This window comes from Amblyraja radiata, chromosome 3, assembly GCF_010909765.2.
Source record: "Amblyraja radiata isolate CabotCenter1 chromosome 3, sAmbRad1.1.pri, whole genome shotgun sequence".
Classification (NCBI taxonomy): Eukaryota; Metazoa; Chordata; class Chondrichthyes; order Rajiformes; family Rajidae; genus Amblyraja; species Amblyraja radiata.
Genome location: NC_045958.1, coordinates 71912108 through 71931716, shown reverse-complemented (window position 1 = coordinate 71931716; position 19609 = coordinate 71912108). Strand labels below are relative to the sequence as shown.

The following is a 19609-nucleotide window of genomic DNA, read 5'->3' as shown; positions in this document are numbered from 1 at the left end:
GTAGAATAGACCATTATTAGCGAGGAGGTAACAACAAAGTAGACAGAGATACAGTCAGACTGGTGGGAGAACTGGGAAGAGGGAGGGATGGAGAGAGAGGGAAAGCAAGGGTTAATTGAAGTTAGATGTCAATATTCATACCGCTGGGGTGGAAGCTTCCCAAGCAAAATATGAGGTGCTGTTCCTCCAATTTGCGCTGGCCTCACTCTGACAATGGAAGATGCCCAGGACTGAAAGGTCAGTGTGGGAATGGGAGGGGGAGTTAAAGTGTTTAGCAACCGGGAGATCTGGTAGGTTTAGGCAAACTGAGCAGAGGTATTGATGACAATGCATTCAGTTTTACCAGTGAGAAGAAAGTTCTAACCTTTCAGTGCTGCTTTCATGGACTAACAACATGACAAATCAAGGAACAGAGACCTTGAGAGAGGAGGTAGCGCAGTGGAGTGGGCTGTTGTCAGTACAGATGCAGACCCTCTCGTTGGATTTTCAGTGATGTTGCAGAGGGATAATGTGTAGCTCAGGAATAAGTGGGAGAATGTCAGTGATGACTTTGAGAGAGCAATGCTCTCAGAAATGGGAAGCAATTTCTTGAATTCCATCCTACAAGTGGACAAACAGACCATCACAGTTGAACCCAGCAACAAGATGGAGAAAAGGTAAATAAAATAACCCAATCAAAAGCGGCAGGTGTGTCAGGAAGCATAACAGACATGATCACCATCATAGATTATATTATTTTTGATTTTGGTCAGGATCACAACATCATTGTGCCCAACACCACAGTTTACTCCCAAAACAGTGCATTAGTGTAAGGGTTAAGCTTTGTTCAAAAATTACAATACTTTGACATTGACATAGCAATTAAAAAAAATTATAATATGCCATTTATATCTTTAGTATAATATGAATCACATTCTGGGCACACCAAGAAGGTAAATTCCAAGCCAAGCAATACATTCTTCAGAAGCTGATTGGTAGGAACAAACATCATTGATTCAGAGAATAGTTGGCACAGAAAGTGGATTGGCAGCCAATTGAGTCTCTTGTAATGAAGTTAGAACTTAACACAGTACCGTACAGCAATAGGCACTTTGGCTGATGATGACTGTGCCAAGCATGATACCAGATAAAATTAATCCCATCTGTCTGGACATGATCCATATCTCTCTATTCCCTGCACCTATCCAAAACCTCCTAAACACCACCATTGTATCTGCTTCCGCCACCACCCCCGGCAGTGTGTTCCAGTCACCTAACAATCTCTGTAAAAAAAAATCCCCACACATCTTCTATAAAATATTCCCTTTCTGACCTTAAACTGTGCCTTCTAATATTTGACAATTCCTCTCTGGAAAAATAGTTCTGACTGTCTACCCAATCTGCACCACTCATATTCTTACAAACTTCCATCCAGTCTCCCCCCCCCCCCCCCCCCCCCCCCCGGCTGCCGATGTTCCAGAGAAAACAGTTCAAGTTTGTCCAACCTCCCATCCTTTGATAGCTTTCTTCATTATCTGCAACTTCATTCAATTTTGGAAACGACTGCAAATGTACAAACCATCCCATCTTTGTTTTTGACCAAGTCATTTTACAAACATCAGAGGTCCCAATACTGATCCCTGCTAAATACGTCTGGTCACAGGGATTCAGCCAGAATGACACCCTTCCACCACAAACCTCTGTCTATTACGAGTAAGCCAGTTCTGAATCCAAACTACTAATTCATTGTGGATCCCATGTATCCTAATTTTCTGAATCAGCCTACCATAAGATACCTTATTAAATGCTTTACTAAAGTTTCATGCAGGCAACATCCACTGTCCTACTCCCATAGAGTCATACTGCATGGAAACAGGACCACCTGTAAAAAAGTTACCCCTCGGGTTTCTATTTAACCTTTTCCTCCTCACCTTAAACCTATGTCCTCTAGTTCTCAATTCCAACACTCTGGGCAATAGACTCTGTGTGTATACCCAATCTATTCCTCTCAATATTTTGGAAACTTCTATAAGATCACCCCGCATCCTCTTCCTCATTAATCACCTTCCACCACAAGCCTCTGTGTTTCACCCTCTCAAAAAATGACAATCAACTTTGTAAGACATGACTAGCCCTGCATTTAGCCATACTGACTGCCCCTAAGTAGCCTATTCTCTTCTGAATGCAAATCGATTCTATCTCAAAGAATCCTCTCCAATATTTTTTGTACCACTGCTAAGAGGCTCATTGATCTATAATTCCTAGGAATATCCCTATTTCCCTTTTTTTTTACATAGGAATACCATTGGCTATTCTCCATTCCTCTTGGACCTCACCTTCTCTTGACTCTCAATAACCTGGGATCGTAGCAGGCACTGGGGACTTAGCCGCCTTAATGCTCTTCAAGAGACCCAACTCTTTCTTGATCTCAAAATGCTCCATTGTTTTGGTATATCCAAAACTGATCTCATTGCCCACCATGTCCTTCTCCTTGGTGAATAACAATGCACAGTACTTCTCTGACTCCAAGCATAAATTCCCTCCTTTATCCTTGAATGATCTTGCCCTCTCCCGAGTTACCCTCTTATTTTTAATGTATGTATAAAAACTGTTGGTATTCCCTTTAATCCACCTTGCTAATAATAATTCATGGTTCTGCTGGTCCTCCTACTACTATCCCTGAGGTCTTTCCTGCTTGCTTTATATTCCTCAAAGGCCCTGTCTGACTTCATCTTCTGTGCTTCTCTTCCGTTTTTGCCACATTTACAATTTATCTCGTTATCCGAGGTTCCATTACCTTACCATCCTGTGCAGGAAAGATCTGCAGATGCTGGTTTAGACACGAAATGTTGGAGTAACTCAGCGGGACAGGCAGCATCTCTGGAGACAGGAATGGGTGACGTTTCGGGTCGAGACCCTTCTTCAGACTCGATCCGAGGCATTACCCATTCCTTCTCTCCAGAGATGCTGCCTGTCCCGCTGAGTTACTCCAGCATTTTGTGTCTACCTTACCATCTTTGTCCCTCCCTAATGAAATGTTGCCCAGAGTAAGGATTTAACAGCTCAGACATTGTAACTGAACTGAGGTACTGTGTAAAAAATGACGCAATCTATTCACAGAGCCGAACTGCATAATGTTCAGAATGCTGCGTATTATATTATATTCCCTATTGTGTTCTCAGTGTTGCTATTGTGTTACATATGACTGCAAATATCCTGCTTGGCTGGGCTAGCAGGATTAGATAGCTGTTTAACAGGTAATTAGTTCTTTAAGCTCCAAACCTCATGTCAATTAAATATGACATCTCAAATTAACGTCAAACATGGAGCAGTGAATTGACGACACTTTTGCTTTTGCTTTTTTTTAATTAGTAGTTTTCAGGAACTGCATTCTTCTGGCCTCCTTTTACTTGGATACAACTTCCAAAGTGTTTACAAGTCTAGGACACTCAGAACAAGACTCCTACCTGACCTTGGCTGCACACTGGCATGAGTATTAAGTGTACACCTTTAATTAAGAAGGACACTTGAATCCAGAAAATTAAAGATACAATTATTCAATAAATCCCATGATATTCAGATCCCTGTTAAAGATAATGAAAAATCATGAAGGTAATAATGGTTAATGAAAATTACAATGTTAGCTTTGTTATGCTCTTGACCTTTTGTGAACGTTAGAATTGGAAGCAGGAGTAAGTAAAACGACCTCTCAAATCTGTTTTACTTCTTTACAAAATGACTCATGCTCCATCCAATCCCAAAATCGTCTAATTTCATTGGTGTCCAAAATATCTCATCGTTAAAAATGCAAAGATTTACAACTCTTGGCATAAATTCATTTCTCCTTACTTTGGTGCCATATGGCCGATCCTTCATTGTGAGATCATCATGAGAATCTCTAGAATGAGGAAATTGATTTTGTTTGTCAGAATCCGGTTTGTCTCACTGAGATCACATTTCATGCCTCTAAGACTCAGTGATTAAGGCCAGTCCCACATAATCTCTCCTCGACAGGCAACACCCCTGACCCCAGAAATCAGTCATGCACTTCTCTGCTGCACTAACTGCGTCTCGAGCATATCAATCTTTAAGAGGACAAAACCACACACAGTACTCCACTTCAACTGAAATGTCCAGTACAATCCTGTGCAATCTCTGTAATAGTTGCATTTAAAAAAAAATCCAGATGCTGGTAATCTGAAACAGAAACAAAAAATACTGGAAACACTCAGCAGGTTGGGCAGCTTCTGTGGAAGATAAATAGTCAACATTTAAGATTGGTCATATTTGTTTCCAGCATTTTGTGTTTTTATCTCAACAATTCCTCATTGTTTTTACATTCCAACCAGTGAAACAAAGGTTTATAAACTAAGTAACTTTCTAATCATTGGCTAAAACTGTTTCTGTTAATGCTAAAAACATTAGACATTGTCACATCAGACCAATGCACAGATGTAGAGGTCCCCTTGCATTTGCCATTTGTATACTCACTGTGCAAATGGTATTAGTATTGGTTCGTTATTATCACACAGTGGAAGATTTTGTTATGCCAAGAGAAAAATAAGCAGAGTGCAGGATGTAGTGATACAGCATTACAGTGTTAAGGGCCTGTCCCACTTAGGCTATTTTTAGGCGACTACAGGCGACTAGGCTGTCGCTGTATGGTCGGCGGTGTGTCGCCTGTATGGTCGTGAGTAGTCTCCTCAGTTGCCCAAAGAGTCGTAGCATCTTTCTGGTCGCCGCTGGATTTTCAACATGTTGAACATTTTTCGGAGACAGTCGGCGACAGTGGGTTTGACACCAATGAGAGTAGCTTGACTTCTCCTGACGTAGGTGCTGTCATAGTTTCCGCCAGTTAACGTAGGTTGTCGCCAGGTTCCGGAGTGTCCCGCCCTGCCTTGCGAGTACATTGTGATGTCACTCGGGTTTTTTTCCAAAATGGGTGAGTTTTCGGGCTGTTTTAAAACTTAAAACGATTATAGATGGGCATGCGATGGGAAGATGTTTATCGCCTCGACGGGAAAAAACGTGAGTAGAATGTGTGAAAAGAGGACGGCTGTGGCCTAGCGTTTGGAAGAAAATAGGAAATAGGAAAATTAACCAGATTGACACACACACACACACACAGCCACAAACAAGACAAAGAGTTTTAGTATTATATAGATTTGATGGATAATATTTACACACAAAGGGTGGTGAGTGTATGGAATGAGCTGCCAGAGGAGATAGTTGAGGCATGGACAATTGAAGGTTTAAGAAACAATTATACAGGTGCATCGATAGGGCAGGTTTAGACGGATGTGGGCCAAACGCAAACAGGTGGGACTAGTGTAGATTGGACATGTTGGTCGGTGCGGGCAAGTTGGGCCAAAGGAGCTATTTCCACGCTGTATGACTATACAGAGATATTGCAGATAAAAAAAGTGCAAAAGCCACAAGGCTGAGAGATCTGGACAACAAAACTGAATCTGGTGGCATATGTCTTCAAGCTATTGTATCTTATTTCCCATCAAACTGTGCATCATAAATAAATCTGGTTACATAACACTTTTTTCCCATCTAAGCCATGAGTATATATTAAAAATAGCTTATATCTGTTCTTGTAGCCTCAAGCTGGTAACAATCTGCCAACTGGAAAACCATGCATTTCTTTCTTGCTCTGATTCTTCTCCCATACCATCTATTAAATGAGCAAATGCATTACCTCAACTGCATGAGTCCTAGCTTCATATAGCAGCAGCATTTGAATTTTGTACATTCATCTTTAATAAGAATGATTACCTAGTGGTTTATTACAAATATATTAAAATTGGACTATTTTATTCTGGAACAATGGATAGCGAGATGGATAGGAAAGATTTAGCGGGATATGGGCCAAACATGGACAAGTGTAGATGGGGCAACTTGGACAGCATGGACAAGTTGGGCTGAACGGCCTGTTCCCACTCTGTATGCCTCTACGACTAATAAATATGTTTTCATGAAATGATACACGGATGCTGAAATAGAAGTGTTTATAATTATAAAATAATAGAAACGTTAGTTATATATTTGGCAACTGCAGTGGATGGTCTGTGCACAGAGGGTTAAATAAGATTGAGTATAATATGAAGAACTCTCTCTAAGTGAAGACTCTTTACAAGATATTGATTTCTTTGACCTCTCTGGGCTTATTTCACTGAATGGAGGCGTCTAATTAAAGTAATCTTCAAAATGGAAAGGGCAAAAGTTTAAGGGTTCATTAAAATTGGTTCTAGAGTATGATAGATTTAATCTTGGTTCTACCAAGTACAACAGTTTAACTTCTGACTATTGTTTCCCCTTGTGAAGCTTATTTACATTGCTAGCTATGGCTTCAATCCCATTGTTTTGACTGGAAGATGAACATGATCTCTTTTCGGGATGTAGTTATGCCATTTTAGTATTGTCCCTGTTGATTTTGAAGCTTAACTTAGGAGCATTTTTTCAAGATGAAATCTAGTTCTAAAAATATTATTAACATCTTATGTGAGGGTGCGTGACTTTGACATCAGAATTGGCAATACGTGATTGGCATTTGTTTATTTTTGCAAAGGGATACCAGTATCTGTAACCAGCCTGACTGGGCAACGGCACATCTGAAGTGACCTTTCTTCACAGCATTACTTTAAAACTGCTTAGCAACTGGATCCTCAACTGAAAGCTTCTGTCTGAAGACCCCACTGCGTCGTAACATAAAAATACTCGCGCTCACAGAGGGGTGGCTATCAGGCGCTAAGTTGCGTTATGCTCAAGAAGCAATCTGTTTAACTTTCTGTAAGCCTGTAAACAAACCATCTTGCTGAAAATGTTCCCTGAAATAATGCACTGCCTCAACTCACTTTTGGAATCTACTTGTTAACTAATAGAGTGGAACACATGAATCAATGCTATGTGGGGCAATTTATGAATATTCGTGACTTTTAAAAATATTTTAAATTATATTAACTATGACTAATGCCAGATTCTCAGGCACAATATATTATTTCTACTTCAGAAAAATTGCTTTTACACAAAGAAGCTTTGACAACGCAGGAACAGCATCTGTATGTTGTACAGCCAAGTTTTAAATACCGGTCCTTTGTGACTTAAAGCAGAATTGCTGGACCTGAATAATAATTACTAGCAGACAAACTAATATTCCCCACCCGTTATTAGGCTTACACAAAAGATGTTTGTCAGTGAGCCACCACTGCTTTAGCCAACGTAGTTTGCAGTAATTCAGCAGTATGATAAATTGGTGGCTGTAATAAGCCTGGTCAGAACACACAAAAATGAAATGCATTTGTAAATAGTTTGAAATGTGCGAGTAAGAGGGATCACCATAATTAGGAGGAACTCTAGCTTAAAAGGAAAGTTAGGAGAATAGAGTAATAAATCTGTGCAGGAAACTTGTATTTAATGGAGTAGGAATATCTTGGGAGTACTAACAAGAAAGAAGTCTAATCAAGCACTTTGGAAGTGCCGGAACATAAAATATTTGAATCACTTTCTCTGTAACTATCATCTGAAGGTTTTGTTCAATTTTCATTCAGTTTTGAAACACCAGCATTTGTTAGTGTAAATGCCAAATGTCAGTATCATGTGACACTTTTATATTAATTCCAGAAGAGTGATACTGAAGTGGAGGCCCGTGATTCCTGGGCAGAGCATTGTGGCCAAGCATGATTTTTCTTTTGTTACCCAGCAACTGTACTGCACACATTCTCTAGCAAAGTTCAATACAGACATCCGTCCTCGTGCTTCAATCTCTGCTGAAAATCTCATAAAATTCATAGGTTACAGGAGCAGAATTAGGCCATTTGGTCCATCGAGTCTACTCTTCCATTCAATCATAGCTGAACTATCTTTCCCATTCTCCTACCTTCTCTCCAGAACCCATTGACACCCCTACTAATCAAGAATCTGTCAATTTCCACCTTAACAATATTCAATGACTAGGCCTCAACAACCATCTATGGCAATGAATCCCACAGATTAACCATCCTCTGACTAAAGAAATTCCTCCTAATCTCCTTTTCTAAATCTACGTCTTTTTATGTTGAAGCTGTGTCCTCTAGACCTAGAGTCTCCTACTAGTGGAAACATCCTCTTCACATCCACTCATTCATTTGCTATTTCTTTATTCCACATTATCACTTCTCCAGCGCATTTTCCAGCAGCCCAATGTCCACTCCTGCCTCTCTCTTACTCTTTATAAATCTGTAGAAATGTTTGCAATCCTCTTTTATATTATTGGCTAGCTTACCTTCATATGTAATCTTTTTGCCCCATTTTGCCATTTTAGTTACCTTCTGTTGGTTTTTAAAAACTTCCCATCCCCTAGCTTCCTACTAAGCTTTGCAATATTATAGGCCATCTCTTTTTGTTTTATGCTGTCTTTGACTTCCCTTGTCAGCCATAATCACCTCATTCTCCCCTTAGAATCTTTCTTCCTCTTTGGGATGAAAAGATCCTGCATCTTCCAAATTATTCCCAGAAACTCCTGCCATTGTTTCTCCACTGTTATTCCTGCTTGGGTCTCTTTCCAATCAACTTTAGCCAGCTTCTCCCTCATGCCCCTGTAGTTACCTTTATTCAACAGTAATACCAACACGTCAGATTTTATCTTCTCACTCAAACGGCAGGTTGAATTTTATCAGATTATAGTCACTACCTCCTAGGGGTTCCTTTACCTTAAGGTCCCTAATCAAATCTGGTTTGTTACACAACAAATTCAGAATTAACTTTTCCCTGGTAGGCTCGACTGCAGGCAGACCTTGGGATCCAGTACCACCCTGTTTTTCCCAGTCTACCTGCATATTGACCATTGTCCACTGTAACATTGCCTTTCTTACAAAGCCATGTGTATCTCCTGATGTCATGTATATGCTACATCCAGACTAATGTTCAGAGGCCTGCATATAACTCCCATCAGGGTCTTCTTATACCGTTGCAGTTTCGCAATCCTTTCTTTGTCACCTTCATCAAACCAACTTGGAAACCATCGTGGGAAAATTGGAACCGTGATAGTAGTATGGATAGTTCTCACAAAGTACATCAAAAGGATATGGAGAGAAAGCAGAAATATGCTATTAAGATGGAGATCAGCCATGACGATGTTGAATAACCGGGCAGGCATAATAGCTTTTGTTGGCCGATACTTGCTCCTGTTTTCCATTTTTCTGTGAATAGGCCTGGGCTGCAGCAGCAACAAAAATGTTTTCTAACAAGGAGTACAACATATTAATGCAGTAATTTTGTACATTATGTTTTTACTTTATCCAATGATTGTCTTCAGCTTTGGCCATACCAACATACTATCATCATTTCTAAATCCATGTGATATTCCTCTCTGATCCATTCCAAATGGAACTTGGACAGAAGGAAAGATAATATTTGCGGTGTGCACCTTTCATCTACACAGATTTCAATTGGAATGAAATTTGTGGTGACAGCTACATTTATTTATTTCACAGATCCCTGCAATAGATTACTTATGCTTTGAAGTTGTTAATGTATGAGGTCTTTCATTGCAATGGAATCTTACACAAATCCTTACCATCCTAACCTTCAGGGACACCACGGAATCACAGGGGAAAATGTATCTGGTTATGCCATGGGTTTTCAGCAAATTATTTACAGCAATTTAAGATTATGTAATTTCAGTATGAATGGCCCATAGCCCACCAGTTAGCATTGTCAGTGCACTAGAGTGAAAACATGAGGCACATGGTTTGACATTGTCCAGAAAGGCAGTTGTTGCCATAACAAAGACCCCATTGGTGTACATTTGAGACACTGTGCAGATTGCAACTGTCCACATCATACCCTGTTCAATTCTGGTTGACAGGTTCTCATTAGAGCCGATATGCTGATTGGCAAAGGCTTACAAGTAAGTCATCAAGTGAGAAAGACTTGTCAATGGGTTTGTAAAGGCTGGACATCCTGAGTGGATGAATGGAGATGATAATAATGGATGCGCTGGGAGCATTGAATTGTCATGGACTTTTGCTGGTTAGTGTGTTCAGCACTTGTGTGATGGTTAGAAACCTTCGGAATGTAGTGGGAAGCAATATGTCTGACTCGTACCATGACATTTGATATCCACTAGTTTACTATGTCAGCCAACAGAGCGTGTATGAAATAGCATGACAGGTGATGAACATGGTTTAAAGACGTTAGCACTCCACATGCTGCCTGCAGGTTTGGCAAGGAGGTGATATCTTGATTTGATTTTTAATGCAGATTTTTGTTCTGCTAATGTGATACTTCAGTACTGATAGGGGTGACTCCAAAATACAGCACATGTTTAACTGCACCAGTTCACCCCTGTCCTTGATCACTCCACAAATAACGTGCTTGCTCCTCCACCAACTGAGCACATTCCTCCACAATGTATGAGCACATCATCCATAATTAATAAATTCAAAATGAATCCACTATTATTTCCTTTTCACCACTTCCAAAGTAAGGCATCACAATGCATTGCATCAGCATTGCATGCACATTGTTTCACGCTCACAGCGATCTTTAAGCAGTATGAAGTAAGTTTAAGTTGGATCAAAATACCAAGTGCTAGAAACTCAGTGGTTCAGGCAGCATCTGTGGAGGGAATCATGTGAAAGCTACATGGAAGCTTATATGAAATTTTTGCAGAAAACAGTTTATGCCCTTTCAAAAGAAAAGTAGATGTTTATGAAAATAAATGAAGTGGAAAAATGGAGTGGTGGAGTTTTGTAAGCACAGACAAATACACCTGAAAGCTTTATTCCTATATATTGCACACAGAACAACTCATTACTCATTGAATTCTTACAGCTACAGATTGGTAGTGGCAAATTCCTAGTGGACGTTTTCAACTATAACCTTTCTTCTGGATAAAACATTTAAATAGTAAACCATTTGATATTATTTTTACCATGTGCAGGCATAAAATATTTTGTTCTTCTCATAGTTGTGCTTATGGGTGTAACGTACTTTAGCTAAAGATTTGAACAATGATTTAAATATAGTCCAATATTATCACGGTAAAGACTGTTTTAGGTAATGTTTAAAATGCTGTGTTGTTTCCATACGAAAGAATACATTCATAGTTATCCAGAAAATAATATTACAAATTTTAAATAATGCCAGTTTAGCTGTTCCAGAGCAAGTAGTGCTAAGTCCTAGTTACAGTGTTCATTATTGTGTTTGTGTTATCCAATATCTGATGGTCGTGAAAGCAAAGGAGAGGAAGATTAACACAAATATTGTTCCAACTGGATGTCACAGCTCAGAAATGCATTCATGCAGCAGAAATTTCTTTTGACTGCAAACCCCCATTTGTCAGTAATTCAAATCACAAACTGTGATGTACAAAGTAATGTGCACCTTATGCTACTTGTTATTTGCATTGTGTGGTCATGTCTGGCATGCCTACTGGTGACAGCAACCATTATGTAATGCCCATTGGACATGTCTTGTCACTTGGGATTCATAATTGCCTTTAATACATGGTCTTGCGAAAATAGGGTGTGAAGAGTGTTACCTACTTGCTTACTTAAACAACGCCTTGAAGATAATGAAGTTTTAATTCATTCAGGACAAAGCAGCATTCTTGAATGGCAATCCTCTCTTTCACAAACCCAACTCATTGCTGTCCATCTTTGACCCGTTGTTTGCAATATCACTTCACTGTTACTTCTTTGAAAGACAAGATATTCATTCCATGTCATTTGAACACATGCAAGGTGCCCTGCAAGTCTAACATGGAAATACACTGCAAGTTCTCCGTGGCTGATCAGTATAAAAGACTTCAGGGAGTTCTCCATGACTGTCCAGTATAAAATACCTCAGGGAGTTCCTTCAGCTGGAGCACAGCAGCAAGTCAGGAAAGTGACTTCTCCACATCCTTAATGCAGGAAGGATAATCAATAAATGCTGACTCCACAGTGGGACACATCTCCCATGAACCATTAGGGGTAAAGGGAACCCAGACCCAAAATGATCATCTCCATATCCCTAATACTCTGTTCTTGATTCTCTAAATATAAGCATAAAGACAAATGATCAATGCTGTCAATGCAAAATGCCAAATATTTAAAACATCAGATAAGATACAATGGCTGACTTGCTTGACTTCCGTACACCTTGTCTATAAGACCACTTTAACACTGCTCCCCTAATGGTTGCAGCTCATTTGCAGCGGAGAAGAATGTATGCGCAATGACAAAGGTAGTTGAGGTGGATGGACTGTGAAGATCTCCTTATCGAGTCCACATAACAAGATTAGAAATTGTTCAGCCAGAGCTGAACACACTTCTCGACATCTGCATACAATGGCTTCTTGTGTGTAGTGGTGGAGTGATTGGTGGAAACAGGGCCGCGACGTGAACGCTCATTCCTTGACCCTGACTGTGAAGATGAACATTAGATATGAGCAAAGATAGACACAAATTGCTGGAGTGACTCAGGGGATCAGGCAGCATCTCTGGAGAAAATGGAAAGGTGATATTTTGGGTCGGGGTGCTTTTCAACTTTAGACGCGAGCATTCCATTATAGACTCTGAATTAACACTTTTTATGAGACTGCTTGGGTTTTCATCTTGGGTTTTCCAAGATCTTCAGTTTCCTCCTGCTCTCCCAATCTAGACAACCATGACACGTTCGCATCCTGTGTACTCACGGCAGCATGGGGGTCAGCGGTAGAGTTGCTGCCTTACAGCGCTTGCAGTGCCAACGACTCGGGTGCTGTCTGTACGGAGTTTGTATGTCCTGAAGCTATTCCTCCAGACAATTGATTTTCCATGAAAACACGGTGATCACATTTTTTAAGTGCACAAAATCATTGCACGATGTATCACCAGGACAAACTGGCTTGGTTCCCCATTCAATGTCATTTTCAGAAATGTTTTCCAGTAAAATGAATGTCCACCCTCATGGAGGCTTTTCCAAACTTTCTGTGACTGGTTTGACAACAATTTCACAGTTAGCAAGTTGGCACACAAAATTAAAATCAATGTTAAAGTATGTTTCCTTAACTTAGATTCAAATATTTTCTTAAGACGAAAGAAAAATATTAAAAGGACATCTAAGCTTTCAAACCAATCAAACCTCAAATGTATTTCATCTGCACTAGTATTATGTTTAAAGATAAAGTATCTGTTTCTAATGTTATCCCACTTTTTAAGAAAGGCGGGAGAGGGAAAACAAGGAATTATAGACCAGTTAGCCTGACATCGGTGGTGGGGAAGATGCTGGAGTCAATCATAAAAGATGAAATAGCGGCACATTTGGATAGCAGTAACAGGATCGGTCCGAGTCAGCATGGATTTACGAAAGGAAAATCATGCTTGACTAATCTTCTGGAATTTTTTGAGGATATAACTAGGAAAATGGACAAGTGAGAGCCAGTGGATGTAGTGTACCTGTACTTTCAGAAAGCATTTGATAAATTGAATTAAATTTATTTTTGTCATTCAGACCTTTCGGTCTGAATGAAATTTTGTTGCCTTGCAGTCATACATATAATAAAAATGACAAAAACACAAAATAAACACAAATTTAACATCCACCACAGTGGGTTCACCAGGCACCTCCTCACTGTGATGGAAGGCAAATGTCTTTACACCCCAGCGGTATGAACATTGACTTGTCTAACTTCAGATAGCCCTTGCTTTCCCTCTCCATTCCCTTCCCCATTCTCCCACTAATCTTACTGTCTCCGCCTACATTCTATCTTTGTCCCGCCCCCTCCCCTAACATCAGTCTGAAGAAGGGTCTGGACCCGAAACGCCGCCCATTCCTTTTCTCCAGAGCTGCTGCCTTACCCGCTGAGTTACTCCAGCATTTTGTGTCTACCTTTGTTTGGGCATAATATGGTTTAATTCAAGGAAGGATGGAGGAGATCCTCATCAATATATGTTTCTTACCACCACTGTTAAAGGGAATTACTTGATCATAATTGTTGTTCTCGAGATCTTATTTGCTACCATGTTCTACTAAATTGCACTTTAAAATTTACACAATTGGCTTTAATTGTATGGAACATCCATGCACAAGACTCCAAACTCTTCTTTCCTTTCTTTAGTTAAAAAGAAAAAGACAAACTATTATTTGCATCAAGGGTTGTAGTAATTTCACAACTATATATCTTTTTTGCTTGTAGTTTTGCTGATGAATGATTCTAGATTGTTAGGGTTAGAAGTGTGTTCCAAATAGTAGTTTTGTGCTTTTAAGAATTTTCCTGGTGGAATTTTATGAACCAATTTCCTCTGTGATTTTTTTGCTTGGACCTTGGTTTATCACATAAGTCACTAGTCTAAAGTGTTTAATTGTCATATGGAACAATGAATTTTTACTTGCATCAACTTAACAGGCCCTTAAATGCAAATCGCACATATAATATATAATAAGAATAAATTGCAATAAACTAATAATGTAAAAAACGAGGTCTGCAGCGCAAGCAAAGACACAGTCTGTACAAGTTCATAAAAATAAAGTCAAAATGTGCTGGAGTAACTCAATGGGTCAGGAAGCATCTCCAGAGAACACTGTTGGTGATGTTTCTGGAGGGAGCTTTCTGCAGACTGATCGTGGTGGTTGGGATGGGGGGAGAAACCTGGAAGAGAAGAGGTGCAGGACAAAGCCTGGTGAATGATAGGTGGATACAGGTGAGGTTGGGGGGGTGGGGGAGGGGTGATAGGCAGATAGTTGAACAAAGGCCAGAGATGAAAAGACAAAAGGTGTGAGAAGGATAGGTGAGAAATGTGAAGCCAGAGGAAGGAATATAGGTGGAAGGGGAGGGAGAGGGGGAGGTGAGAAATGGCAGCAAGGGGCATAGGGAAGGGAGGGGGTGGGGAAGGGGAGGAAGGAGAGGGATGGCCGTTTATTAGTAATCTGAAATTGGAGAATTCAATGTTCATGCCATTAAGTTGTAAACTACCCAAGAAGTTCATAGGTGCTGAGATTAGTGTTGTGCAGTGTCCAAGAACCCAATGGTTACTGAGAATAAGCTCTTGAACCTGGTATTTGTCAGGCTCCTGTACCTTCTCCCTGATGGTAGGAGCGAAGTAGAGTGTCGCCAGGGTGATGTGGGTTTTTTAATAGTATGGGCTGCCTTTTTGAGACGGCACCTCCCTTAGATCCCTTTGATGGTGGTGAGATCAGAACCTGTGATGGACTGGGCAGTGATGACCAGGCAGAGATCATTCACACTAACTAGCCCAAAACTAGTGATAGTGGGTTCTCATGAGAAAGATGCGGAGTTGTGCTGAAATGATGCACCTTTCTAAAGTGGTCTAATACACCTGTTATAAGTATTTACCTGTTTTCATATTTCTATCTATGACTTGGTAGAAATGTCATCTCCTACAATGAAGAAGCCCGAGAAGCCAATGTATAGTGACCCCACATCTCCACAAGGTTCATCACCACGACTGAACACTTTCCCACAGCATCATCACCATGGCATGCCGGGACACAGTGGTAATTCAATTCATATTTTATCTGTATATTAAATAAATGCAAAGAAGTTGGAAATTGCAGTTGATGCATCATACTCTCAAGAACACATTTTTTTTACGAAGTACAGTACTTTTTGACAAGTACATTTGCTTCTTAACCAGGTTGGGGAGATTTCATTTAAACCAAGATCATTTTATTTGACCATTTTGACTGTTACACAGTGCACTCCGTATCGTATAGGAGCCTGGCTATTTGGAGCCCACTTGTGTTTTGTGCTGTGTGGTATATGTTGAAGCTTCAAGGGCCTGTCCCACTTGTTGATTTTTTCGGCGACTGCCGGCATCATTGACTGACGTACCAGGTCACCGAAAAAGTTGCGGTGTGATGACGTATTGACGCGCGGCGTTTCCATAACTGTCACAACATTTTTTTTGTCGCCGCTGGATTTTGAAATGTTCAAAATCTGTTGACGACCCTGAAACGATGTTGGCAGTCGCTAAAAAATTTTTTGTGGAGTATATCAGAATAAATATGCTTATTCAGAAACAGAATAAGGAACAGGGTAAGTTAAGTCGAGTCCTTTTGAGTTTATTGTCATATGCACAAGTGTAAAGAAGTAAAGGTGACATGAAAATCTTGCTTGCAGCTTATCTCACGCTCAAAGACTCAAACACCACAAAAAAATACATAAATACGAGAAGAAAGTGAAAATAAAAAGACTGCATCAGATATAACCTGTATCCACTGGCATCATCTTTTTCTCACTGCCTCAATAATAAATATGACTACTGGAAATGGATTTTATAATTTCCTGAAGGGATTCAATATTCGTGATTATCGAAAGTAGAAGAGTCCAATGTTCTTAATTTTAAAGAAAGCAATCTTGATGTTTGGCACTCTGAATTATGTGCAAAGTGGTCCTTCATGAGTTGTGACTGAGTTTTTCCAAAACAATATTTGAATTATTCTCTTCTGAGTAGTTTTCCTCTGAAATAGTTATGCGCAAAGGACAAATTTAGCATGCTTTGAATGAACAAGTTTAAATAATCATAACAGCAATCATAATCATAACAGCAATCTGTTACAAACTGATTACAAACCACTATGGTAAACTAACAAATTGAATGGATGCTTAGGGTTTACTTAGTTGTAATATTTTCTGCACAGAATTATGCTTGGCAGTATTTACTACGCCTTTACTAAGCTCACATTATGCACAGAAACAATGTTTACTGTTTCAGGAACTGAAAATATGAAATGTGCACATAAGACCAGTGGTAATTGACACTATAGAAAATGCTTCAACTTTTTCTTTTCTGTTTCTAGTCATCTCAACGAGAAGCCCACCTCCTCCTTCACCACTACATTTTTCAGCCTCCTCCATTCTCCCTCCTGCACCCAGTAGTTACTTCTCTCACCCAACGATCAGATACCCACCGCATCTTACCACTCAGGACACAGCAAAGAACTTTGTACAACTTGGCTGCGGACCGTCCAATTCACAAACAAACCAGGTGAGTTAGTTTTTAACACTTCTAATAATTGGAACTGGCTTTGTTTTGTCACGTGTACGAGATTGTTTGCGTGGTATCAAGTCATATGTTACATGAGTAAAATCAAGCCATACACAAGCGAAATATACCAGAGTGCAGATTATAGCTTTACAGTATTACAGTTACAGAGAAAGTGCAGATAATAAAAAGTGCAAGGGCTGCAATGAGGTAGTTGGGAGATCAGGATTTCACCTTCATCTTATGAGAGAACCATTCTGTAGACTGGTAACAATTGGGATAAAGCTGTTCCTGAACTTGGTTGTATGTGCTTTTCAAGCTTTTACATCTTTTGCCTGTCGCGAGAGGGGAGAAGAGGGAATGATTGCGGTGTTAAATGGTCCTTGATTATGTTGTCTGCTTTCCCGAGGAAACGTGAGGTGTAACTCGATGGAGGGCATGACTAATTTGTGTTATGGACAGTGCACAGTGCTCTGAAATTTCATACAGTCATTGGTACAGCTGTTGCCAAACAAAGTTGTGATGCATCCCAAAAGGGTGCTTTCTACAGTGTATCTGTAGAATTTGGTAAGAGTTGTTAGAAACATTCTACTTTTTCAGTCTGCTGAGGAAGTGGAGGCATTGGTGTGCTTTCTTGGCTGTAGCTTCAATGTAGTTGTTCCAGGACAAACTATTTGCGATATTTATAACTTAAAACTCCGGACCATCTCCACTTCGGTGCTTTGCTGCTGGCTGAACGTACATCACCTCATTTCCTGAAGTCAAGAACTACTTTCTTCCTCTTGCTGACATTAAGGGGGAGATTATTGTCCTGACACCATGTTACTCAGCACTTTATCTCCTTCCTGCACTCCATCATTCCTCAAGATCTGGCCCATAACAGTGGTGACATACAGTATGTAAACTAGTTAGAGCAGAATTTGGCTGCACAGTCATGAGCATAGTGGGAGTCTAGAAATGGGCTGAGAATGCACCCTTGCAGGAATTATCATTGAGGATGTTTTGTTGCCTCTCCTCACTGACTGTGGTCTGTGGGCCAGAAAGGCAAATAATAGCGTTGGAAGTGCTGCCCAGTGAACCATTGTCCAATACTATATTTATTTCTCTAAATCATTCTCAACTGGCTTTAAAGCAGAGAATCACATGCTAGGAATACATGTTATTTTTGTTTCTTTTATTAAGTACATGTGATTTTTCCATGGCAGTGGGGTTGATGCTGGAATAGGGGGCGGTGTAGGACGCAGATTTTTAACATTCACAGGCGTTAATTGTCTGACTCTAGCATTGACTGCACAGGGTTCTCACGGCAGCTGCCAAAGTTTGGGATTTTATTACCGTTGCTGATTTTTGTTCATCGTTTAAATCCATAGATTAAAATGTTCTTATTTGTGCCCAGCCACAGTGTCCTTTTACAGCAGCAAAGCTTGTGTGAAAAGCCACCTATTCAACTGTTCCTAAAATGTATCTATGAAGGATACCAAACTTGACCCCACTCCCACAGTTTGTTGATCGTAAGACCAAGATATTCCTCTGTACATACTCCCACACTCTTATTCCACCTCAACGGAATCATTTTTTCAATCTTCAGTCATACTCACTCTTCCTGTTAACTGTTTCTCTCCATTCTCTTGTATTTCTCAATCTGGATTATTGTTCATTCCCTCCTTCCCACTTTTCAAAACTGCTACTGCGCTCCTGCTCTCTTCCAGATTGCTGTTCATCTCTTTCTTCTCGATCTAGATTACTGGTCCTCATTATTTCCTACTCTGGTATTGTACGACACTCCGTGAGATCATACTTGGAGTCTTGTAGGCATTTCTAGTTGTACTGCTTTTGGATGTGTGCAGAATAGATATATGACGGTGTTACCCAAACTGGAGGGCTTGAGTTAAAAGGAGAGGCTGGGACTTTTTTCCCCAGGAACATCGGAGGCTCCTTTTAGAAGTGTATAAAATTATGTGAGGTGTAGAAAATGTGAATGGTCAAAACATTTTTCTCTGGCTAGGGGAGACTAAAACTGGAGGGCACACGTATAAGATAAGACGGGAAAGATTTTAAAGGGACTTGAGGGGCAACTTTTTCACACATCGGGTGATGAGTACATGGAACTAGCTCAAGTAGAAACCTGGTCAACATGGATGAGTTGGGTCGAAGTGGCTTGTTACCATCCATTATAACACTGTAGAATATTGTTCCTCCATCCTTCCCGTTTCCGTTCTCCTTCCCTCTGTGGAATACTGTTTCAACGCCCTTTCCCTTTCAGGATTCCTGTTCCTGCCCTCCTTCCCTTTCTGGAACATTCCTTCCCTGATACCCAGAATTACAGGTGCCCCTCTTCCTTCCATTCCTCTTTGCTCCATCCAGTTTGGATCTGCTTCTTTCTGCCATCTGCTCAAGAGTGTTCCCTCACAATATTCAATGCTTTCAATAATTACCCCTTTTCCCAATTTGCATTATTGTTCTTCTCCAATTCCCTTTGCCATTGGAATTACTTTCATACTCTCAACTATTGAAAGTCGATGACTAAGCGAGTGATGTGAGTATTTCAGTGAATTGTTGCTGTTCTGAGTGACAGTTGCATTTTGTCATTGTCCGATTTTATAATGTGGCATCATTTATAATTTAACAGCAAATTACTTTGGTTATAATCCGGTAATGTTGTCTGCACCCTAAGC

The 19609-nt window shown here is 40.1% G+C and overlaps 1 protein-coding gene across 14 annotated transcripts in view; it reads left to right on the top strand.

The window, feature by feature from the left end:
* nfib (nuclear factor I B) overlaps nt 1–19609 on the top strand; it is a 292080-nt gene that overhangs the window by 193353 nt on the left and 79118 nt on the right. For 13 of the 14 annotated variants that reach the window (XR_004411415.1, XM_033018019.1, XM_033018025.1 and 10 more), the window contains 2 exons: nt 15316–15444; nt 16750–16937. Coding sequence is in view for 13 of the 14 variants with exons in the window: in XM_033018019.1 (XP_032873910.1) it covers nt 15316–15444; nt 16750–16937 (317 nt within the window). In the remaining variant the exon portion in view is untranslated. The remainder of the gene's footprint in view (nt 1–15315; nt 15445–16749; nt 16938–19609) is intronic. The other variant, XM_033018024.1, reaches the window with a different exon arrangement.